General features: G+C 35.3%; 2 protein-coding genes and 2 long non-coding RNA genes across 4 annotated transcripts; all 4 read left to right on the top strand.

The window, feature by feature from the left end:
• Positions 1–3,833: 3,833 nt before the first annotated feature.
• Positions 3,834–4,975, top strand: LOC116405953. Its single transcript, XR_004219032.1, has 2 exons — positions 3,834–4,268; positions 4,707–4,975. It is a non-coding gene; the product is annotated as an uncharacterized LOC116405953 (long non-coding RNA).
• Positions 4,976–6,944: 1,969 nt separating this feature from the next.
• On the top strand, positions 6,945–7,752 carry LOC116405952. Its single transcript, XR_004219031.1, has 3 exons — positions 6,945–7,109; positions 7,361–7,470; positions 7,694–7,752. It is a non-coding gene; the product is annotated as an uncharacterized LOC116405952 (long non-coding RNA).
• Positions 7,753–8,268: 516 nt separating this feature from the next.
• LOC116405936 (E3 ubiquitin-protein ligase UPL6-like) lies at positions 8,269–10,264 on the top strand. Its single transcript, XM_031889679.1, has 6 exons — positions 8,269–8,504; positions 8,592–8,678; positions 8,802–8,942; positions 9,130–9,243; positions 9,503–9,601; positions 10,244–10,264. Exons 1-6 carry the CDS (start codon positions 8,481–8,483, stop codon positions 10,262–10,264), a joined length of 486 nt encoding a protein of 161 aa, XP_031745539.1. The 5' UTR covers positions 8,269–8,480.
• Positions 10,265–22,049: 11,785 nt separating this feature from the next.
• LOC116405948 (E3 ubiquitin-protein ligase UPL6-like) lies at positions 22,050–24,022 on the top strand. Its single transcript, XM_031889684.1, has 6 exons — positions 22,050–22,241; positions 22,329–22,415; positions 22,539–22,679; positions 22,867–22,992; positions 23,241–23,339; positions 23,680–24,022. Exons 1-6 carry the CDS (start codon positions 22,218–22,220, stop codon positions 23,749–23,751), a joined length of 549 nt encoding a protein of 182 aa, XP_031745544.1. The 5' UTR covers positions 22,050–22,217; the 3' UTR covers positions 23,752–24,022.
• Positions 24,023–25,853: the final 1,831 nt, after the last annotated feature.

Below are 25,853 nucleotides of genomic sequence, written 5' to 3'. Positions count from 1 at the left end.
ACTGAAACTAGTCAAGATAAATGCCCAAAACTACCCAAGATAATCATTCTTACTGTTGGATGATTCTCCCAACTCAATAATAACTACTTCTTTGCCCTTTTTGCCCCTGCGAGCATACTGATGTATAATCAGTGGCCTATCAAATACATTTTGCTTTTTATTTTATCTAGAGCCTCTTTAAAGCTTGGATTACGTCTTATGTGGTTTTCGCAGTACTTGGCGCCAGGATAGTACTATTGTTCAGAAATGTATTTGACATCCTAACAGAACCAAGATCATAACATAGAAAAGTTTGCCTTTCAAGCTTGATATAAGTAAACAAAAATATATACATTCTTACCTTCTTATTATTATTAATATTCGTGCATAGAAAATTCGATCATAATATTGCTTTAATTGGTAGAATTTTGTTATCTTAGTGCTCTTTTATGTCTTTTTCCTTTGCCACTCAGATCAGAAATTGCGTGGAGGGATGCAAAATATGCTCAAATATATGAGTACCTTCGGGAAGAGTACGAGGTCACCCAGCGCGTTGGGAATCTAGATTTCAAATTGAAGTCTGTGGAGGTAATTTCATTCTATTCCATTCATTCCTTCAAAGTGGTTTTTTCCGTATAGTTGAGCCTCTTCTCTTGAACGTTCTTCTTAAATATCGTGGCAATAGCCAACTTGAAAGCAATATTATCTATTTTTGGTTATATGCAATGGAAAATGTGTTGAGAGGACGTGTAACCTCGTGAAAACTTTCGTATTTTCTTTAGTATTCTTTTTAAGGGAAAGAAAACCAATTTATACTAAATGTTGTATTAACTAAATCTCTCAACTTTCACAAGTGAATGAATTTAAATCCTTCATTCTTATTTCATTTTAAAATCGTTAAATCGTTAATGCATAATATTCACACATGTACAAGGCTTTAAATTCAAGGATTGGAACGTATTAAATCAAATGGATACTAGGAGCTTCTGATTAATTTTATTGGTTTTATCATATTCTTGTCCACTCTTTCTTCACTTATTTAGAAAAAGTTACATAACAACTTTTCCTACTGCTTCGGTAGAATTTTAGGAAAAGAATTTTTTTATTTAACAGTTTGGATGGTGGATATTATTTCGTGGGTATGAGCATTATTATCCCTGGACATTTAGATCCCAATGTTCAAGAATTAAATGTTTATTTTTTTTAAAGAAGAAGAATAAAAAAAATTAAAATATTGACATCAATATTCTAATCCGTGGTGAAGGGACGTGGTCCTATCAAAAGCTAGCTACTATTGTAGGAGAATCAATTCATAGTTCTTCAAGGAGTGAAGTTTTGAGGACTCTCTTTATTTAATTAGTTTAGAATGTTTCTTTAAGAAATTGGTTCTGCTAAATTGTTTCCAAGTGTTTGTGCTGTCCATCTGAAGTTTGTGTATTCTGAAGCTGACCCAAAATAATGCAAATGAAATCAGGGAGTGGTGTGTGTTCCTTTTCCAAAAGCCGAGCTAAGGAAAAAATAATCAACATTCTCATTGTGATTTCCTTATTTAAATCTTTAACCTAGATTCTTCCACTTATATCATACTCACTGGAAGGAGGTTCTTTTACTTTTATGGAAATGATATTTCTTGAGATAGAACAGTGTTTAATTCTTCTCTAATAAATTTGCACCTTCCTTGAAGCATAACATTCATTTTCTTCAAGAAGTCCTCCAGAATAGGAAATCAGATCTCTTGGAATGGTGCATCATTGGCCTATTGAGCATTGAAAACATTATATCATTATATGAGATTGTTAAGGATTCAACTCCCATGCAACTCTGATTTGCCAGCGTCGCGGATGCAATTTTTGATCTGCAATTAGTAAAGTCTAATTTTGTTTTTTGTTGTACTAATTATTTTATCATAAAGATAATAATCTGATTTTCTTATATTTTTATTTGATCCTCCAGCTCTCCATATTACATTATGCTCATGTTGTCTTACATTATTGCATTATATATATAGATGCGCATAAACATACAACTATTGTAACTCGAACAAAATTCAGTTGGAGAAATTCATTACTATTTTACCTTCTAGTTTTCTTTTATGTAAATAACTATTGAAAAGTTTCCTAAAGTATGTTGATGTTGAGCCATAGCAAGTACTTTTAGAAGATGCAACTTATTCTCTCTAGGGAGAGATTCTTGAAACTGATCACAGATACAAAATTGTGTACATTTACAATAAGTTTAGGAATATTGTAATAGGTAGCAAAATAAGTTGAGATATTTTGCAAATGTGTCTTCCAGATTTCTACTATTGCAAATATGAGAAAGAATTCAAGTTATGATTTTGGTTATTTCTTTATATCCATTTATCTTCTTGATGAACCTAAACAAAGTTCCTACTTTCTCTTTTTTTTTTTTTTTCCATTTGCATGCATGATCTTTTTCTCCTCTCAACATTTTTCTTCTTCGCAAGTGTGGTCTCAATCCTTATTTTCTTTGTCTTGACCATGATCAATAACTCAACTTTGAGGCGGTAGACGGTGTGGTGTTTGAGAAATTGTCAAGTGATTTTTATTATCTAATATGAAGTGTATGATAACATTCTTAGATCTATAAATTTACAAATTATTTACATCTGCAAACCTTTTATCAAAATAACAATGGACAGCAACAACGAGACAGTCAATTAATACATTATATAGCAAGTCTTCCATTTCGGGGAACAACTAACTATAGTCAAATTCATCACCATCTTCTCACAATTTCTGCCATTTTACAACAACTCCATAGGTCTTCCGCAACATTCCAAGTCAGTAGCTAATCTTAAGTACAAAAGTTCCTATGAGGGAGGCATAGTAGCTCTAAAATTTCTCATCCCACAAAAGTGTGTGTTGACGGACGATTAGAGAATTCGTCCAAGGAAAAGACTTAGAATTTTGAGGATTCATCTCAAGTTCAGTAGAGTTGTAATTTTCCTGTGTTTTTTATTTGATTGAATTTATTAATGAAATATTTCGTTTATAATCACTTTTTGGTTCACTGTGGTTTACACGAGATCTTTATAGAGAAATTTAATTTGTGAACTCCAACTTGTATTAATAATGTATTTATGTTGATTTGATGCAATGAGTCATTTGATCTCCTGATTCTCTCTCACTTAGATGCTTATGCTTGATTTGAGGAAGCAGAGCACGTGACGTTCTTGAAGTTGGAGTCTTGAAAAAAGTTTGTATCTTCAAATGAAGGGAACTCCAGTATCTATAGAGTTCTTTAGTGGCTTTTATGAACTTGAGTCTGGTTGATTTATGGACCAGAGCTAAATTAAATTTATTTTTTTGGCTCGATTGAATTTTAGTCTTAACCGAGTAAATAATATTAATTAAACTAAAATAATTAATTTGATCCAAACATGTGTATCATCCAAATTAACAAATTTATATTTTTTTTCAATTTTAATTTGGGACACATGTCAATTTTTAATTAGTCTTGAATTCAACGATAATGCGTGATTGATCTAAAATTTTTTATTCTACAACTATAATAGTATTGGGGAATTGCCAAAAATAGGCCAAAAATGGGGTAGAAAAAGAGTTTTAGGATTGATTGTAAAAAAGTTGAGATTTAGGACAAATTTTGGGTAGAGGGATTTAAACCCGAGACCTCTTGGTTCTAAGTACATACATACAGGCGTTAGTTGAGCTTGGTTGACAATTTCTATACTTTTTTAAGTAACAAATAATTGGAGAAATTTTGTGGCTATATTTATGATTTTTCTCAAAGAACTTAAGGATCTTTATTTCCATTTCTATATATTGTGGGAATTTTTGCAGACATTGATATGGGTGAAACAAAGAAAGTAACCGAACAAACTAATATTGGACAGTTGGAGTTCAGCCCTGCACGACCCTTTGACAAAGCCCTTCCCTCACTTCTAGCCACCATTGTCCATTGTTCACACCTAACACAACCTAGTGGTAGCATGTCACTTCCTCCTTGCCAGCCAGTTCACCCCAGCCTGTAGGTCAGTCAGCCTGTTATAAAAGAAAAAAATCAATTTTTATGTTCTCCCCCAACCGACAGTGAGCTTCACGGTGACATCTATTCTAATCTACACTGACTTTCACCCTACTTCGACCACAACCAGACTTTCATAGTTAATAGGGTGGTAATTTTGCTGGTTTCGACATTATGTACATGCATGAGTTTAATCACCCCTCCCTCCTCTTTTCCTTTTCAGTTATGAGATTAAAGTGAGGGAATGACAAGAGAAGATCATGAACCAACGAAAATTACAGGTAATTATTGTTTTTCTTTTTTTCCTTAACTCTTTTTAGCCTTTGGAAATATTTAGCAAAGAACTCATGTATGATCTGCATTGAGACCGTTCTTGAGTTGCTTTCATCAGACAAGTTTATGAAGTTCTTGTTGTTGGTTTGTCATGATTTTGTTTCAATTTTTCTGGGAAACTAAGAGTTGTTACTCTTGATTTTTTTTCGAGTATTTCTCAGTCTAAGAGTAATTTATCACTAAGCACATGATTTTGTTGGTAACATGCAAGATACAACCTGAATGGAATATCAAATACCATAATGTATTTGTCAGATCATGCAAGACAACTATACAAGCAGATAATTATGCTTATAGTAGCAATCGGCAATAAAATTATTTTTAAAATTTATTTCAGTGTTCTAATTACCTTGTTATCCTAATTCCTATCTTCTTTCGCCTTGCAGATGTGTTGAAATTTGTTGTCAGAATCTGTTTGAATGATGAACTTCATGCATACAATTGTTGTGGTTGTCACAACTGGAATCTATTAAACAAAATCAAATACTTGATAATAACTACCTCTCCACACTGTTATGTTTCTTGTTTTTTCGTTTTCAATAATTTGATCGGTTTTAGACTTTTGATTTATTTTCAATTAGAAGTAAATGAATGAAGGAAAAAGATAACAGAAAAAGTTGATTTTACTTTTACTATCATTTTCCTATGCTTTTTAGTTTATGGGGATAGATATTTGTTGGTGTTCCTTTTCTTAAGTTAGAAGAAAAAAGTTGGGGCATAACTTTACATGGACAATCAAGTCATTTTTTTTCTTAATTTGTGTCTTTTATAGCTAAAAGAAGAAAACTTAAGAATTACATATAAGTAGTATAAAGTCCTAATATAAGCTTGATAAAAAAATTTCCTTTAATTTTTACTCTGTTTATAAACTTATGAGGTTACAAATTGCAATATATTTTCTAATACCATATTATGAATAATTTGGATAGCTGGTTGTGTTTGAAAACTGTATCTTCTTCCATCGTCATTGGTTTATCGTTGCTTTCTTTTCATTTTTGTTAAATTTCAACAAATATCAAGTTGATGTGACTTTTATTGTAGGATATGGGTAATGTTTACAATTTCAAGGATTAGAACTTTTCGTTTATGTTGTTTATCAGACCTTCTATACATCTCTACAATTATATGATCTTTATGGTGAATACATTGTGCAAGGCCGTATATTATAAGATCAATACTGTTTTTTAAAGGAAAGAAAAATATATAATGTGCTACACACCAAATTTTCTTCAAAGAAAAAAAAACAAATTAAATATGTTCCATACTTTCTTTTTGTAGTTTGTGATCCTAGCTAAACTCAGGTTAAAGAGTTATGTTTATATTTGTATATTTGAATGGAGTTAATTGCAAATACAACGATTAGATACAAAATATTTGCATATGTAACACATATTGTATTGCTAATATAAATATATCACTCATAGATTTTGCTATAATTATACTTGTTTAAACATACTAATACACACTTAATCTTCTTAGTTCAATAATGGTATGGAGTGGAACAAACTTCCTACGTTAGGATAAAAGGGTCACACAAATTACCTTCGTAGTAAACTTACTTTTGACATTATTCATTTAACTTAGGGTAAGTATAATGGATTAGCAATTTTATGAATAATAATTAAGTATATAACAATATCTTTTAAAAATTGTAAATGTAGCAAAATATATTTGTGATAGATTTATATCGTTAATAGACTCTTATGGCTTATAAGCGAATGACATATGTGATTTAAAATAACTGCAGCAATTAGTTTAAAATGTTGTTATATATCTACGAATTTCTTAATTGTTATATTCATTTGTCATTAGTTGTATTTAAAAGGGATGACCAGAAAAACATTAAAACAAGAGGTTTACTTTTGATAAAAGAAAATTTTAAATTTAAATTGCTAAAATAGCAAAATGTGCATGTCTAAGTGAAAATTATTCAACAATAATCACGGTCGAACTCAAACTCCCAAAAACAATGATTACATTTATTCCCTAATTTGCTAATTCATTTTGGATTAGGTTTATTTTTGACAACAATAAAAAAATTGAGGTGTGGAACAATGATATTATAAATGCCAAAGAGTAGTTAAGATGCAAAATATAAATTTATATTTGCAATATTAGGTCAAAATGAATGATAATTTAGTTAGATTTTTGTCAAATAAATAAAAATGTGAACCATACCAAAAGCAAATATAGATGCTTTTTTATTATTGAATTTTCATAGAATAAATAATAAAAAAAGTAGAAAATATTTGCCTTTTAACTTTTTCTTTTTTAATTTTCATACAAAATATTTAATCCAAAAATTAAATAACTCTCCTCCACGGTCAATTTTCTTTTCCCTCTTCTTCAACCTCAACGGTCTCTTTTATTTCAAATTTCTTTCCCCTTTTTCTTCTCCATCGGTTTACTCTGCCTCTCATCTCCCCTTCTCTTCTTCGTCTTCCTCAAACCCTGCGATTTCCTATCTCTCAAATTCCGTTTCGCTCTTCCTATACCTCCAAAATTTCGCTCTTCCTCTCTAACGTGAAGCAGCCAAGAAACTCTATCTTGCGACATACCCATCTCGTCGATCCACCACTTTCTTCTTCTTCTAGCCTTAACGGTGCCGAAATCAAGGGCGCAGACCCCCTCGGAAACCCAAGTCTTCCAAAGAAAATTCTCCACCGTCAGATCGGTTTTCGATTCCAAATCCTGAAGAGCCCGCTTCCACCTAGGCCTCCCTCTTCTAACCCGACCGTTCCTGAGAGTTCGCTATCACATACTGCTTTTACCTGCAATCCCGATCCAAGGTAATGCTAAAATAATGTTGCTAATATCTGGAATATGGTATTACTGAATTTAGTAAAAATAAATAAATAAATAAAAGAAGTATACCTGTAACAACTAACAGTTGTGAGCACTGTCGGAAAAAGGCAATGAATTTGTAAATCGAAGTGCAGATAGTTCTGTTGTTTAGGATGGAAAAGCATGAGTATCACGTTTCTATATTCAACGGACTGGTACTTGTAAAATTTAGGCTCATAATCATTTTATTGTGCAGAGACTGGCAGATGGTTTAAGTAGCTGGTTCCGGAGGCAGAAGCTAACAGGTGCAGCTGGGGAGCGCTTGAAGGAAGCACGCAATATCAACCGATCACTCTCACAACTCGGGTAACCGATCAAAACTATTGGGAGATATTTCAAATTTCATTTAAGCAGTGATCTTTCCAATGATTTTTTTCTTTATTTATTTTGTAATGTCAATTAGTTGGCTAATTATTTATCAGAATGCTTGTTGATATCGCTGCATGTTTTATTTTGTAATGTTTGTACTTTTTAGTTGTGATTTGTGAATATGCTAGGATTGATTTGATTTGCTCTTCTGACTGTTAAGATCGGAATGATGTTGCTCATCTGAAAGAAGGCAGCATCATGTGCTTGAAGACTTGTGGAGTATGGAGAGTGAATGGTCAAATTTGAGGAATCGTATCTGCTGGCTTTGTAGTCCAAACAGGTTGTCTGGCTAACTTTCTTTTTCTCATTTTCAACCAATTAGGATAGCTGTCATGTTTTTTGAATTCCTTGCCATTCTTGAGTAGTAACTTGCATTTGTTTATTAAAAGGTTTTAATTAAGATTATGGTGTTCATAACTTTGTAGTGTCACACTAAATAACTTAAAAGAGTTAGTTTGACAGTTGACAAACATGATAGTAATGTGATAGTGAGTGCAAGGGTAAAAAGAGCTGCTTCTGTTGGGTTAAAGGGATGTTTGTGTTTTTTAGTGTGATGTGTTTTGTTTTCAAGTTCGTTAGTAGACGTATTACTTAATTGAGCATTTTGATACCATAGCCAGTGTAGGGGAAGATGAATGGAGGGTGCTATGAGACTAGTTAAGACTTATATGTATCCTAATTTTAGTAATATATAAAATTGAGAGAATTTCCTTTGATTTTCAGGAACAATGATGAATAATCAATGAAAAATGAATGAAAAGGTTTATCCATGCAAGCTTCAAACCAAAGTCAAGGATATCGATCCTTCCAGGGGAGTCCAAAGTTCCAAGATTGTTTATCCATGCATCATTTTGTCGATCTACTAAGATTAAATTGTCTCGTTGTAGTTGCAAGACTGGAACAATAGACGGCAGTTTACACCACCCAGTGACTTCCATGCTGACGCGATGAATGATTATTTCATTTCACAGGTAATTGTTCTCAATGAATGTTTTGGTTCTAACGACCTGCTATCTGATCGTAATTCTAATTATTTACTTGGCCTTGTTTCTTTGTAGGCAGTGATAGAAAATACCAGAGCAAATGATATACACAAGCGAGTTCCCTTTTTAGTACCGTTTACTAGCAGGGTTAAGATTTTCACTGTAAGCAAGTTATTTTTTTGGTTTCCTTATCCACAATATTGAATTTCTTGGACGACTGTTAGTTATAGAAATATGTAAGATATTTTTTATTTATGGTTACTTTCTCTATAACTCATTTCACAGACACAACTAGCAGCAGCTAGGCAAAGGAATGGATCTCTTGCTGTTTTTGCCAGAAACCGGTTTAGAATTCGACGAAATCATATATTGGAAGATGCTTTCAGTCAGATGAGTGCATTGTCTGAAGTTGATCTTCAAGGATCGGTAATTTCAGACTTCCATGATTTATGAAAAATGAAATTGTTATCTTACTTTTTTCTATCTTTTTCTTTGCCCTCGTGAAAACGACCCCTTCCCTCTTCTGCATCCTATAGTTGCAGAGTTACTTGTAATTGTTTATTAGTTTTTTCTTGTTTGTGTTGGGTCAATTGCTTCACTTTTCTGCATGCAGATACGTGTGTCTTTTGTTAATGAATTTGGAGTTGAGGAGGCAGGAATTGATGGTGGTGGTATTTTTAAAGATGTCATGGAGAACATTACACGGCAGCCTTTGACGTGCAGTATGGTTTATTTAAGGTTATCACGACATTCCTTATTATTAGCATGGCATGGCTTTGTTAATCCTGTAGTATTATTGGATAACATGAAGCGTGATGAGACAGCCATAGTTGTTTGAAATCGCTTTTCAAAATAAAAATAGTTGTGAGATCACATTTCAATATAAAAATTGGTTGCTTGAAATCTATTTCATAAAATTTCAGTAATATGTGGGTATGTATTGTTCATTTTTTCTAATATAAGTTATTTTCTGCTTGGTAATCCAGCAAATTGCTGACCATTTGCTCTACCCCAATCCTGGTTCGGGAATGATACATGAGCAACATCTCCAGTTTTTCCATTTCCTCGAAGTTCTTTTGGCAAAGGTATGGCCATAATTCCCAATCATACATGGAATTTACTTTGGTTGATTAGTTTTTTCTTTTTTTGGATAAGGATATCCTGGTCTTGGCCTTATCGGAAGATTCTTATATATCTTTCACCCCATACTTTGGTTGAATTTTGGAACATTAATGTATCGCCTGACATTCATAAATACAATGTCATAATTTGAAATCTGCTGTCTTCCTACATTATGCATGTTTTTCTGTTATTGAAGTTGCTGCCCGGTTGTGCTAAAAGTTCTCAAGCAGTCATGCTAAAAGATCTCAATCACATTAAATGATTTTTGACAGGATGTTGTTGTTTTACCCTTCTTCTGTAGGTCATGTTTGAAGGAACTCTTGTTGATATACTTTTTGCAACATTCTTCTTGAGCAAGTTAAAACAGAAGTAAGGTTTTTAAAGATTTACTGTCTTACTGTTTTGTATTTTGTGCTGATCCACTAATCGTAGTATTGATGGTCATGACAATGACTAGTTGCAAGTTACTTGAATTTTTAGGGTTCTAAAAATCTTACATTTTATTATGGGTGCACTGCCTACTAATGAGATTGTCAATTGCTAACTTCCAAATGTTGAATTTGGGATTTCCATGCTACATTCACTTTCTTGATCTGCAATTACAGAGCTACTCTATACTGGAATAAAGTCTCATCTGAACTGTACATTGCTTTTGATGCTGTAATTGCAAAGCTAGGAAATCTTTATGTATAATGCCTTTTTTTTTATCATTTATTAATGAAAATGAGAAGCCTTTTTATAGGCTGGAGATTACAAGAGTTGTTAAACTAACTTGGGGTTGAGTTAGTTTACTTATAACTAACTCAAGATACAAAATTGTTAATTCAAATAACTAATCCTAAACTATAAAAATGGTAATTCAAACACTCCTCTAGGATAAAACTCAAGAAACATAAAGAAGGGGGATGTTCTACATTAGCTTTTGTCAAGGCTTTAGCCAAAATTTTATTTATCAACTGTGGGGGAGGATTTGAGAGCTCCCCAATCTCTACACACTTCTCTAATGAGAGTCTATACCAAAATCAAGATACCCATACCCTTCCACTCAAGAAACTTAAGTAATTGCTTAGAGAAATAACAAAATACTTGGCCCCACTCTAACAAACACATTCCTAAGGGCCCACACAAATAGAAAAATACCAACTAACTCTCAATCATTCTTTCTTCTTCCTATTCTTGTCTCTACGGGAATACACCTTTACTATGGGAGGTCTATCATTACCCGCCCCCAAATAGCCACCTTGTCCTCAAGGTGGAATTCAGGAAACTGTTTCTTGAATAAGAGCAGCTTGTTCCCACGTTGCACTTTCAAGTGTCCCCTCACTCGAACGGATCAAAACTTCTAAGTTGTCCTCCTTTTCTATTGTTTTGCGAACTCCCAATACTTCTACCGGAGACACTTGCATAGACAAATCAGCAGCCAAATCTTTTGAAATTGGGAATAATGGCCTGTTTGAACCCACGACCTTGCGAAGAACAGAAACATGAAAGACCGGGTGTATAAGCGATTCCTTGGGAAGGGCCAAACGGTATGCAACGAAACGAATTCGTGCCACGATCATAAATGAACCAATGAATCTTGGGGCTAATTTGGTGTGCTTAAAACGGCTGAGAGAGGACTGTCGGTAAGGGCGTAACTTCACATAAACCCAATCATGAACCTCAAACTGCACCTCCCGTCTTTTAGCATTAGCATATTTGACCATTCGCTGCTGTGCTTTCAGTAAATTGGCCTTCAAAACGCCCAAAATTTCATCTCTTTCTTTCATCAAATGGTCTACTTCATCATTCACCGGCTCGAGCCCTTCACATATGGTAATATAGAGGGGGGGTTGCCCATAGAGGGCCTCGAAGGGGTCATCAATGTGGCTGTACGGACTGTTGTATTATAGCTTAATTCAGCCCAAGCTAGCCATTTAACCCATTGTTTAGGTGTGTTCATAGAAAAACACCCTAGATACGTCTCCACCCCTCGATTGACAACTTCCGTTTGACCATCTGTTTGGGGTGGTAAGTGGTGCTTCATCTCAACTGAGTTTCCAACAACCTCCACAACTCTTCCCATAATAGACTTGTGAAAATACGATCACGATCCGACACTATACTTCAGGGGCATCCATGCAAACGAATAATCTCTCGCATAAAAACAGCAGCAACCACTTTTGCACCAAATGGATGTTTCAAGGGGATGAAATGTGCATACTTGGAAAGAAGATCCGCAACTACCAATATAACATCATAACCCTCGGATTTGGGAGGCCCTCAATAAAATCCATACTAATATCTTCCCACACACGGTCCGGAATGGGTAATGCTTGAAGGAAACCAGCCGGAGTTAAAGACAAGTATTTGGCTTGCTGACACACGGAACATTCAGCAACATAGTGCGGATATGGGCTTTCATACCTCGCCAATATACCTCCCTTGCTAGCCTTTGATATGTTTTCAATGCACCATGATGTCCCCCTATCGGGCTGTTATGGAACTCAGCTAATAATAAAGTAATATTAGGTGAATCCTCCTCCTTGTAGCAAATATCCATCTGGAGCTGGCTGTCCATTTATCAAGGATAATCGAATATTGTTAAGAGATTCATTTCCAGCCACTTGATCGATGAAAACCGAAGGGTTTAGCCCGCCCACAATACTTACGAGGCCCAATTCAAATACCGGTGGTAATCTCTATAAGGCATCGGCCGCTTTGTTTTCCAATCCTTTCTTGTACTCAATCACAAAATCATACCCCAATAGTTTAGCGATCCATCTCTGATATTCTCCCCCGATAGCCCGTTGTTCAAGAAGAAACTTCAAACTTTTCTGATCTGTACGCACCACAAAAGGCTTACCCAATAGATATGGTCGCCATTTTTGAACAGCCAGCACTATTGCCATAAGCTCCCGTTCATAAACAGCCTTAAACCTATGGGTAATAGGTAAAGCTTGACTGAAAAAGGCCACTGGTCGTTGATTTTGCATTAGGACAGCCCCAATACCCACACCCGAAGCATCAGTTTCCAGCACAAAACTTTGTGAAAAATCAGGAATACCTAGCATCGGGACAGACATCATTGCTGACTTTTAACTGCTGAAATGCGTTCTCGGTCGTCTCATTCCACTTAAAGTTACCTTTTTTAACAGTTGTGTCAAGGGGGGCAGCACAATAGAACCGTAGTTTGCAACGAATTTCCGATAATACCCCGTTAGCCCCAAAAAACCCACCTAGCTCCTTCACGTTCTTGGGTGCTGGCCATTTAACCATCGCTTCTATTTTTGTTGGATCCGCTGCCACCCCCTCTGAAGAAATAACATGGCCCAAGTATTCAATTTTGTCAACCGCAAATTGGCATTTTTTAAAGTTGGCTACCAGTTGATGAGCTACTAGAGTTTCCAAAACCATTGCCAATTGGTGCAAATGCTCGTCCAAGGACTTGCTGTAAATTAAGATGTCATCAAAGAAAACCAAAACAAACTTGCGTAAATATGGGCGAAGAACATCACTCATGATTGATTGGAATGTTGCCGAAGCGTTTCAACCCAAACAGCATCACAAGGAATTCATAGGGCCCCTCGTGGGTTCGAAACGCTGTTTTGTGAACATCGGCTGCCCGCACAAATAGAAAAATATCAGAATGCTTGTTTTTCTTTATTTATTTTGTAATGTCAATTAATTGGCTAATTATTTATCAGAATGCTTGTTGATATCGCTGCATGTTTTATTTTGTAATGTTTGTACTTTTTAGTTGTGATTTGTGAATATGCTAGGATTGATTTGATTTGCTCTTCTGACTGTTAAGATCGGAATGATGTTGCTCATCTGAAAGTAGGCAGCATCATGTGCTTGAAGACTTGTAGAGTATGGAGAGTGAATGGTCAAATTTGAGGAATCATATCTGCTGGCTTTGTAGTCCAAACAGGTTGTCTGGCTAACTTTCTTTTTCTCATTTTCAACCAATTAGGATAGCTGTCATGTTTTTTGAATTCCTTGCCATTTTTGAGTAGTAACTTGGCATTTGTTTATTAAAAGGTTTTAATTAAGATTATGGTGTTCATAACTTTGTAGTGTCACACTAAATAACTTAAAAGAGTTAGTTTGACAGTTGACAAACATGATAGTAATGTGATAGTGAGTGCAAGGGTAAAAAGAGTTGCTTCTGTTGGGTTAAAGTGATGTTTGTGTTTTTTAGTGTGATGTGTTTTGTTTTCAAGTTCGTTAGTAGACGTATTACTTAATTGAAAATTTTGATACCATAGCCAGTGTAGGGAAGATGAATGGAGGGTGCTATGAGACTAGTTAAGACTTATATGTATCCTAATTTTAGTAATATATAAAATTGAGAGAATTTCCTTTGATTTTCAGGAACAAGGATGAATAATCAATGAAAAAGGAATGAAAAGGTTTATCCATGCAAGCTTCAAACCAAAGTCATGGATGTCGATCCTTCCAGGGGAGTCCAAAGTTCCCCCCTTATTTTTCTCCATTTACTTTGATTTTCAAAAGCTTTTAGGACAGAAAAAGCAATTTTTGAGTGGGTGTGGGTAATAGCTTGCTTAGCTTGCATGTTTAGTGTAAACTTGGGGGTTCAAATTTTGCCCAAATTTCAAAATTTTTCAGAATTCTTTCCATACAATAATGAGCATTATACCTTCTTAGCTTAATTAGATCTTGCATAAAAAGCATGATTGGCAACCCTTGAGCACTGAGCTCGGGTTTATGATGTGAAATTCTGAATTTTGATGAGTATATGTGCTGAAATTTGAGCATAAGCTGCTGTCTTTTTGTTTTAAGCTCCTTTTAGCTATTTCTTATTGAGATGTGAATGCATGATTGAGAAAATGGTATGTGTGTTGTGAATGCTTGATTGAATGTATAATAAATAAGTGCATGGATACTTTTCTAGCTTTGTCTTCCTTTGTTGCTTTGTCGTGACTTACCTATGATGCACTTAGTCAAACCTAGCCTAGATAGAGTAAAAAAGGATAGGAGGCTCTCTTTAGAAACTGGGATGGTTTTAACAAATTTGTCTTGTCAAACATGAGTTAGAAGCCTCTTGTCTAGCCACAATGAACTAAATCCCTTTAGAAAAGGGTCGACATTAACAAAACTTATTGTCACTTCAAAGGGAGCAATCAAACTTAATTAGTAACTAAATGTAGAACCATAGAAAGGTTAGCCACCGATTCTAGCAAGGCCTAGTTACCACATTGCATACCAAAGAAAGAAAGAGAGACTTGACAATGCAAAACATAAAACAGTAAGACAATCAAGAGCTATAAAAAAAACAAACAACATATCCAATATACATTAGAAAAAGCCCATAAAAAATGGGGGAAAACTTCACTTTTGGCCTAACCAAAACCAGACTACCTACTCTTAGCGTTCTAAACTTAGCATCGAGTTTGATGAGGGCTTTGAAAAGAGGAGGAATCCTCCCCGATCCACATTAGGGGGAAAACAAGGCTTGTTGTCACTCCGAAGGGAGCAGTCAAACTTAGCATTGAGTTTGACGAGGGCTTTGAAAAGAGGAGGAATCCTCCCCGTTCCATAGTAGGGGGAAAACGAGGCTTGTTGTCACTCCGAAGGGAGCAGTCAAACTTAGAAACTAAGTTTAGAACCATAGAAAGGTTAGCCCACCGGTTCTAGCAAGACCTTGTTACCACATTGCATACCAAAGAAACAAAAGAGAGACATGCAAATGCAAAACGTAAAAAGGTTAGACAATCAAGAGCTATAAAAAAACAAACAACACATGCAATATACATTAGAAAAATCCCATAAAAAAGCAAAGATCCAACTTGGTTCGGTCAAGTAGAATGTGTTGAGTTCCCTAACTATCAGAGCTTTTAGCAGAAAACTTTACTTTTGGCCTAACCAAAACCAAACCACCTACTCTTAGCGTTCTAAACTTAGCATCGAGTTTGATGAGGGCTTTGAAAAGAGGAGGAATCCTCCCCGATCCACATTAGGGGGAAAACAAGGCTTGTTGTCACTCCGAAGGGAGCAGTCAAACTTAGCATTGAGTTTGACGAGGGCTTTGAAAAGAGGAGGAATCCTCCTCGTTCCATAGTAGGGGGAAACGAGGCTTGTTATGAGGATTTTCCCTTGGGAAATTATTATAAAAGTGACAAATGAAAATATTGATTGGTTTCTGAACCACTGTGGTGCCCTTGTTTGTTATTTTCCCTTATGTTGCTTTATGCTTGGTTTTCTAATTGATAATATCATCTTAAAGTGTTCTAATTGATAGCACATATCTCTTAGTGTTAGTACTTTCTTACCTTTCTCTCTCTTACATATATAGGGGATATGTTGAGCATTTTCGCTAGCAAGGATTATGTACTTAACAAGGCCTTAGTGGATTAGAGAGTTAAGAAATTTGCATATGCTTGCATCCAGACTGTACACCATAATAGGTAATTAGTTTTTTCCATTTCAACATTCCTTATTAAAAACTTATCCTTTTTAACGTTTTGAATGGAAAAACAGATGTTTGATCTATCATTGTTGATTTTGTTGGCTTTCTATGCTATGATCCTTTAATTGTATATGATATATTTCTTTTGTTGAAAAGTGATATATTTCTTAGATTTTGTTCAGATATATATAATTGACATAAAGGTTTTTTACCTTCAGCTAACGAATTCAGACTAATCTTATTTATATATATGATAAGTTGTCTTTATTTTTCCTCTGAATTATTCTTACTTGATGTTGTTCTTGATAGAAACCAATTGAGGAATCAACTTTTGGCTGCACCTGTGAACTCTAACACACCTGCAACTCTATTGTTAGACACAATTATTTTCTTATTACAACCTGAACTCCCATGGGTTTGTAAAATTGTTGGTTACTTCCTGGAAAGAAATGCATATGCGTTGATTAGGGATATCACTTTGACAGGGAAGGTATAAATGTACTTCCTTTTTTTTCTACTTGCAAGTGGTTTTTTTTATAGACATTCTGTTTTGCCGTGGATTATCCTCTGCAGGTGTTTTCAGAGAACTAATTCACACTCAAACTATTGCAGGAAAGTGCAGATTCACATTCCAAGAGTTCATTGGCTTCTCTAGAACATCTGCTGTCTCTTTTGAGTTCTCATGTTGGTAAGAAGCCATGTTGTTGCCCACGTGTTGATCCCAATTGGAGTTTCTCCTCTCAAATTCTTACTCTTCCTTTACTGTGGCGGACATTCACATTTCACACCTCTCTCTACCCAATGGACAAAGTTGCATGTGTCATCCTCTACTAGGTTTGTGTACCTTGCTGTTTGGATATAATGGCGTTAGTAATGGTTTAAAGGTCATGTTTTCTCAATAACGAGAAACATAACATGCATGTACTTCATTTAAAAAAGAAAAAAAAACTCTATAGATTTTTTTTGAAAAGATCTTTTTAAGTACAACTTGGTGTGGGACATAAAAAATTATGACTATTCTAGCATACAGAATGGAGTTAGTTCCAGTACTCTGGAGTTTTATTAAAAAGTGCCACGAGAATAAAAAATGGTCATCCTTTTCAGAGAAATTGGCATATTTATCAGGAGATGCACCTGGTTGGCTATTACCTTTGGCTGTTTTTTGTCCTGTGTACAAGTAAGATTATCTTCTTTATTCCTGTTCCTCTACTTTTGAATTTCGCTTTAATTCCTCATCTGATGTTATATAATTATATGGTATGTTATAAGATTCGGCATGTCCTGATCACTTCTTTCCTTATCAATCAGGCACATGCTCATAATAATTGACAATGAGGAGTTTTATGAGCAGGAGAAGCCACTATCGTTAAAGGACATCAGATGCCTGATCGTTATTTTAAGACAGGTGAGCTCTTTAATTCCATCATATGTCCAAAAAGATACCCATACCCTCCCACTCAAGACACTTAAGTAATTGCTCAGAGAAATAACAAAATACTTGGCCCCACTCTAACAAACACATTCCTAAGGGCCCACACAAATAGAAAAATACCAACTAACTCTCAATCATTCTTTCTTCTTCCTATTCTTGTCTCTACGGGAATACACGTTTACTATGGGAGGTCTATCATTATCCGCCCCCCAAAGAGCCACCTTGTCCTCAAGGTGGAATTCAGGAAACTGTTCTTGAATAAGAGCAGCTTGTTCCCATGTTGCACTTTCAAGTGTCCCCTCACTCCAACGGATCAAAACTTCTAAGTTGTCCTCCTTTTCTATTGTTTTGCGAACTCCCAATACTTCTACTGGAGACACTTGCATAGACAAATCAGCAGCCAAATCTTTTGGAATTGGGAATAATGGCCTGTTTGAACCCACGACCTTGGTCGGACGCTTTGAATCTGGCCCACAGAAGCTATCGGAATTCTGTCCAGCTGCCGATTTTCTTTCTATCCTCCTTCCATTGATACCAGTCCAAAGCTTCCCCCTCCAAGCACAGGACCGCCGCATCCAACTTATCTCTCTCCGTCAGATATTCACCACAAAATAGCGCTCCACACGTTGTAGCTATCCATCCACATTCTCTTCTTCCTCTCCTTTAAATATCGACACCTCCAGTTTTCGTAGCCTCATGTCAAAAAGGGGTATCTCACGGATATTTGGTGCACATGGTACTCCAACTCCCTCATCCACCACCGGGTTAGTTTTTTGTTCACTTTTTTCTTCTTGAACTTGTTCCTCCTTCATTATTCCCTTTCCCTTGTCCGTAATCATTCTTTCACTAGACGTGGATCCTTTTGAAGCACTTCCCATCACTCCCATCCTGTGTATTAACAATTTCATATCCTCACTCAATTTTTACAGATTGTGTGGAATAAATTAATTAAAGTTGTTTCTACCAAAGAAAACAAAAATAATAAATAAAATTATATGTTTTTCAGATTTTATTTTATGTTTCTAAAAGTTGGATGTATTCTGATCATAACCTTTTTGACATATTGTAAAAGGCATTGATAAATTAAATTAAAAAAAAAAAGCATTTACAAAAATTGTTGAAATTCTTTTAAACATTTAGGTGTAAAAATGAAACAAATAGATTAATGCGATGGAAAAATGGTCTAGATCAATCTAGTATTCCCTGGTATCACTTTTAGCTGATACCACACTTAGCCTGTTGATCAATGATCTAGATCAATCTAGTATCCTGGTAGAATCTTTTTCTCACTTCTTATCTTAAATTATGAAGGTGACATTCCTGAACTAGAGCTATATTTTGTTATTATAAACAATGAATATGGAAAGCAAATTGAAGAAGAGCTACTTCCTGGAGGAAAAAACCGTCGTGTCACCTGTGAAAATGTCATCACATTCATTCATCTCTTGTTGCCAATCATCGTTTGAACTTTCAGCATAGTTTGTCCCTTGTTTATCCAATGTGTCTCCCTACTCCAATGTTGATTGAAAACATATCCTCCTCAGATACGACAGCAAAGTTCTCATTTTTTGAGAGGGATTCAGCAGCTTATACAGAAAGAATGGATCAACATGTTCAATGAGCATGAATTCCAGGTATCACTAACTCACTGAGATAGTAACGTGGTTTGCATGAAAAGGCTGTTTTTGCTGTTATATAATCTCTTGATGACTCGTTTATCATTGCACATCAACTGCCTCATGTGCCTTGAATCCTGTTTCATGCTAGTATTAATTATACTATTTGGGAAAGAAGTATGTTAAAGGAGGAACATTTTTTCTCCTAGACCATACAAAGTCAGTAGGGTTAAGCACTTAGATTTGCATTTTTATTCTTCTTATTGTGTGGGTGTGTGGGTGGGGGAGAGGGGAGGGGGTTAGTAGTTTTGATAATGTGCCATTGTCGACCTTTTAATTTTCATGTGACGTGAAACACTAAACTAATTAAAGCAAGAACCTAGAATGATTAGGAGTACACTTGATCTTGTGATCTGGGCAGCAACCAACCAAAGCCTAAACCCTAGAGGCATCAGGGTCTTCCTTATTGAGTTCACCTGAAGGAATAGATGTGGGTTTCCTTGATGAAGTGAAGATTCAGGTTCTGGATAAGGAAACTAGTCTTCCTTAAGATTCAAGTTGTTCATTTTCGAAGAGGCACAATGCTCGTAAAAGTGTAGAGGCAGAATTTTACTAATCATTAAAATCTGAGAAATAAACAAAGTGAACTAGATTATTTTTAGCCTACATGGACTCTAAGTGGTGACAACTGAAGTCCTTGTAAGGGGAAAAGATGTGGGAAAAAAAATTCCCTTGCGATGGGAAATGATAAGAAAAACATAAAGAGAACCCTAATTTAGGTCAAATCATGGACCAATGGCTAAATACTATGAAGTTTTGTTGCTGGTCTTTTGTGGTTCCAGGATAAATCGAGTTGCTGTCTTTGACTGGTCTATTTCATTTCAGCTTTCAATATCAGGTTCACTGGACAGCTTGGATGTTGATGACCTACGGACACATACTACTTATTCAAGTGGTTATCATAGGGTAAGTTCTATTAAAACCCTTTTTTCTATATATGTATTTTTGTTTCTTTTCTTTTTCTGCGTAATTGTTTTGCATATTGTGTTCGATAAAATTTTGAAAATTTGAAATCTTGCAAGAAGATTAGTTACAATTAATCTTCCTTTGGAGGTTGAACAATTCTTGGTTTAGGATATCGAATACTAGATTTATTGTAGTGCAATCGGAATTGTGATGTCAAGTCAATTAAACTTCAAAATTGTAGATGATGTTGGAAGATCTCACCCGGGTAATTGGGAGATGGTTTTGAAGTCTTTGGAGTTTAGGGAGTTGGTCATCGTTTAGATTCTTTTTAATATTTTTCAATTAATTTCGAATTCATACAATGTATATGCCTGTATTAGTGTTTGAAACTGGGTGATAAATTGATTACCATTATTCAGACTTCTAGTCCTCTCTTATGTTTCTATGACTATGAAAACAAACTTTGGACTTGTATTGTTTGTAATGCTCTGTTTGGTCAGGCACAACCATGATCAAGAAATTTGTGATAGGAAACGGAGAAATATCTTCACTTTTTTAATGCTTCTGCTGGATTGAAAAACCAAATGTGGGAACTTCGGAATTTGAATTTTTATTTCATGCTTTCAGGAGCATTATGTCATTGAGATGTTTTGGGAAGTTATCAAAAGTTTCTCAGTGGAAAACCAAAAGAAATTTCTGAAGTGAGTATTTTCATTACACATCAGTTGGTTACTTCTTGTCTCAAGTTGGCTTAAAGAAAAACTGAACTTCAAAAATATAACAATTGTATCTTGCTTTTTCATTAGGTTTGTAACTGGTTACTCTCGAGGACCACTTCGTATCCTCATTATTCTTAATTATTTGTTTTGGTTTCCCTTAAGGGGATAAGTTGGTTCCTTCTAGAGCTTAAACTAATTTATCCTGCTAGCAAAAATCATGTGAAAAAGTAACTCAGTATGAGACAAGGTACATTTCTGACTAGTACTTTATTGTGCAGAGACTGGCAGATGGTTTAAGTAGCTTTAAAACAAGTAGAATAAATCTTATTGATTTACCTGGTTCCGGAGGCAGAAGCTAACAGGTGCAGCTGGGGAGCGCTTGAAGGAAGCACGCAATATCAACCGATCACTCTCACAACTCGGGTAACCGATCAAAACTATTGGGAGATATTTCAAATTTCATTTAAGCAGTGATCTTTCCAATGATTTTTTTCTTTATTTATTTTGTAATGTCAATTAATTGGCTAATTATTTATCAGAATGCTTGTTGATATCGCTGCATGTTTTATTTTGTAATGTTTGTACTTTTTAGTTGTGATTTGTGAATATGCTAGGATTGATTTGATTTGCTCTTCTGACTGTTAAGATCGGAATGATGTTGCTCATCTGAAAGAAGGCAGCATCATGTGCTTGAAGACTTGTAGAGTATGGAGAGTGAATGGTCAAATTTGAGGAATCGTATCTGCTGGCTTTGTAGTCCAAACAGGTTGTCTGGCTAACTTTCTTTTTCTCATTTTCAACCAATTAGGATAGCTGTCATGTTTTTTGAATTCCTTGCCATTCTTGAGTAGTAACTTGGCATTTGTTTATTAAAAGGTTTTAATTAAGATTATGGTGTTCATAACTTTGTAGTGTCACACTAAATAACTTAAAAGAGTTAGTTTGACAGTTGACAAACATGATAGTAATGTGATAGTGAGTGCAAGGGTAAAAAGAGCTGCTTCTGTTGGGTTAAAGGGATGTTTGTGTTTTTTAGTGTGATGTGTTTTGTTTTCAAGTTCGTTAGTAGACGTATTACTTAATTGAGCATTTTGATACCATAGCCAGTGTAGGGGAAGATGAATGGAGGGTGCTATGAGACTAGTTAAGACTTATATGTATCCTAATTTTAGTAATATATAAAATTGAGAGAATTTCCTTTGATTTTCAGGAACAATGATGAATAATCAATGAAAAATGAATGAAAAGGTTTATCCATGCAAGCTTCAAACCAAAGTCAAGGATATCGATCCTTCCAGGGGAGTCCAAAGTTCCAAGATTGTTTATCCATGCATCATTTTGTCGATCTACTAAGATTAAATTGTCTCGTTGTAGTTGCAAGACTGGAACAATAGACGGCAGTTTACACCACCCAGTGACTTCCATGCTGACGCGATGAATGATTATTTCATTTCACAGGTAATTGTTCTCAATGAATGTTTTGGTTCTAACGACCTGCTATCTGATCGTAATTCTAATTATTTACTTGGCCTTGTTTCTTTGTAGGCAGTGATAGAAAATACCAGAGCAAATGATATACACAAGCGAGTTCCCTTTTTAGTACCGTTTACTAGCAGGGTTAAGATTTTCACTGTAAGCAAGTTATTTTTTTGGTTTCCTTATCCACAATATTGAATTTCTTGGACGACTGTTAGTTATAGAAATATGTAAGATATTTTTTATTTATGGTTACTTTCTCTATAACTCATTTCACAGACACAACTAGCAGCAGCTAGGCAAAGGAATGGATCTCTTGCTGTTTTTGCCAGAAACCGGTTTAGAATTCGACGAAATCATATATTGGAAGATGCTTTCAGTCAGATGAGTGCATTGTCTGAAGTTGATCTTCGAGGATCGGTAATTTCAGACTTCCATGATTTATGAAAAATGAAATTGTTATCTTACTTTTTTCTATCTTTTTCTTTGCCCTCGTGAAAACGACCCCTTCCCTCTTCTGCATCCTATAGTTGCAGAGTTACTTGTAATTGTTTATTAGTTTTTTCTTGTTTGTGTTGGGTCAATTGCTTCACTTTTCTGCATGCAGATACGTGTGTCTTTTGTTAATGAATTTGGAGTTGAGGAGGCAGGAATTGATGGTGGTGGTATTTTTAAAGATGTCATGGAGAACATTACACGGGCAGCCTTTGACGTGCAGTATGGTTTATTTAAGGTTATCACGACATTCCTTATTATTAGCATGGCATGGCTTTGTTAATCCTGTAGTATTATTGGATAACATGAAGCGTGATGAGACAGCCATAGTTGTTTGAAATCGCTTTTCAAAATAAAAATAGTTGTGAGATCACATTTCAATATAAAAATTGGTTGCTTGAAATCTATTTCATAAAATTTCAGTAATATGTGGGTATGTATTGTTCATTTTTTCTAATATAAGTTATTTTCTGCTTGGTAATCCAGCAAATTGCTGACCATTTGCTCTACCCCAATCCTGGTTCGGGAATGATACATGAGCAACATCTCCAGTTTTTCCATTTCCTCGAAGTTCTTTTGGCAAAGGTATGGCCATAATTCCCAATCATACATGGAATTTACTTTGGTTGATTAGTTTTTCTTTTTTTGGATAAGGATATCCTGGTCTTGGCCTTATCATGGAAGATTCTTATATATCTTTCACCCCATACTTTGGTTGAATTTTGGAACATTAATGTATCGCTTGACATTCATAAATACAATGTCATAATTTGAAATCTGCTGTCTTCCTACATTATGCATGTTTTTCTGTTATTGAAGTTGCTGCCCGGTTGTGCTAAAAGTTCTCAAGCAGTCATGCTAAAAGATCTCAATCACATTAAATGATTTTTGACAGGATGTTGTTGTTTTACCCTTCTTCCTGTAGGTCATGTTTGAAGGAATTCTTGTTGATATACTTTTTGCAACATTCTTCTTGAGCAAGTTAAAACAGAAGTAAGGTTTTTAAAGATTTACTGTCTTACTGTTTTGTATTTTGTGCTGATCCACTAATCGTAGTATTGATGGTCATGACAATGACTAGTTGCAAGTTACTTGAATTTTTAGGGTTCTAAAAATCTTACATTTTATTATGGGTGCACTGCCTACTAATGAGATTGTCAATTGCTAACTTCCAAATGTTGAATTTGGGATTTCCATGCTACATTCACTTTCTTGATCTGCAATTACAGAGCTACTCTATACTGGAATAAAGTCTCATCTGAACTGTACATTGCTTTTGATGCTGTAATTGCAAAGCTAGGAAATCTTTATGTATAATGCCTTTTTTTTTATCATTTATTAATGAAAATGAGAAGCCTTTTTATAGGCTGGAGATTACAAGAGTTGTTAAACTAACTTGGGGTTGAGTTAGTTTACTTATAACTAACTCAAGATACAAAATTGTTAATTCAAATAACTAATCCTAAACTATAAAAATGGTAATTCAAACACCTCCTCTAGGATAAAACTCAAGAAACATAAAGAAGGGGGATGTTCTACATTAGCTTTTGTCAAGGCTTTAGCCAAAATTTTATTTATCAACTGTGGGGAGGATTTGAGAGCTCCCCAATCTCTACACACTTCTCTAATGAGAGTCTATACCAAAATCAAGATACCCATACCCTCCCACTCAAGAAACTTAAGTAATTGCTTAGAGAAATAACAAAATACTTGGCCCCACTCTAACAAACACATTCCTAAGGGCCCACACAAATAGAAAAATATCAACTAACTCTCAATCATTCTTTCTTCTTCCTATTCTTGTCTCTACGGGAATACACCTTTACTATGGGAGGTCTATCATTACCCGCCCCCCAAATAGCCACCTTGTCCTCAAGGTGGAATTCAGGAAACTGATTCTTGAATAAGAGCAGCTTGTTCCCACGTTGCACTTTCAAGTGTCCCCTCACTCCAACGGATCAAAACTTCTAAGTTGTCCTCCTTTTCTATTGTTTTGCGAACTCCCAATACTTCTACCGGAGACACTTGCATAGACAAATCAGCAGCCAAATCTTTTGAAATTGGGAATAATGGCCTGTTTGAACCCACGACCTTGCGAAGAACAGAAACATGAAAGACCGGGTGTATAAGCGATTCCTTGGGAAGGGCCAAACGGTATGCAACGAAACGAATTCGTGCCACGATCATAAATGAACCAATGAATCTTGGGGCCAATTTGGAGTGCTTAAAACGGCTGAGAGAGGACTGTCGGTAAGGGCGTAACTTCACATAAACCCAATCATGAACCTCAAACTGCACCTCCCGTCTTTTAGCATTAGCATATTTGACCATTCGCTGCTGTGCTTTCAGTAAATTGGCCTTCAAAACGCCCAAAATTTCATCTCTTTCTTTCATCAAATGGTCTACTTCATCATTCACCCGGCTCGAGCCCTTCACATATGGTAATATAGAGGGGGGTGGTCGCCCATAGAGGGCCTCGAAGGGGGTCATCAATGTGGCTGTACGGACTGTTGTATTATAGCTTAATTCAGCCCAAGCTAGCCATTTAACCCATTGTTTAGGTGTGTTCATAGAAAAACACCCTAGATACGTCTCCACCCCTCGATTGACAACTTTTTTCATACTTTTTGAAATTTTGGTAGGTTGTGAGTTACAAACTTACACTGAAGCATTGCTTGGTCGTTTTGAAAATTCAAGTGATACTTACACACGTTTTGAATACATTTTAGGTTAGATTGAGTTTGTTGCACTTGGTTGTCATTTTTGGTCTTGAAATGCTTTTTTCAACCTTTTTGGTAGATTATGAGTTACTAACTTACACTTAGGATTTGCTAGATCGTTTTGAAAACTCAAGTAATACCTAGACACGTTTTGAGCATGTTTTAGGTTGGTTTGAACTAAGTTTGTTGCACTTACACACTTGGTTGCCATTTTGGGTCTTGTAGTGCTTTTTTCACTCTATTTGAACTTTTTTCGTAGGTTATGAGTTACGAACCTACACGTAAGCTTTTTTAGGTCGTTTTGAAAGTTCAAGTGATACTTAGACACGTTTTGAACTCGTGTTAGGTTGGTTTGACACTAAGTTTTAAACACATTTGA

The sequence above is a fragment of the Cucumis sativus genome, unplaced genomic scaffold (assembly GCF_000004075.3).
Source record: "Cucumis sativus cultivar 9930 unplaced genomic scaffold, Cucumber_9930_V3 scaffold47, whole genome shotgun sequence".
NCBI lineage: Eukaryota > Viridiplantae > Streptophyta > Magnoliopsida > Cucurbitales > Cucurbitaceae > Cucumis > Cucumis sativus.
The sequence above is the reverse complement of the archived record's forward strand: the minus strand, read 5'-3'. Positions and strand labels throughout refer to the sequence as shown.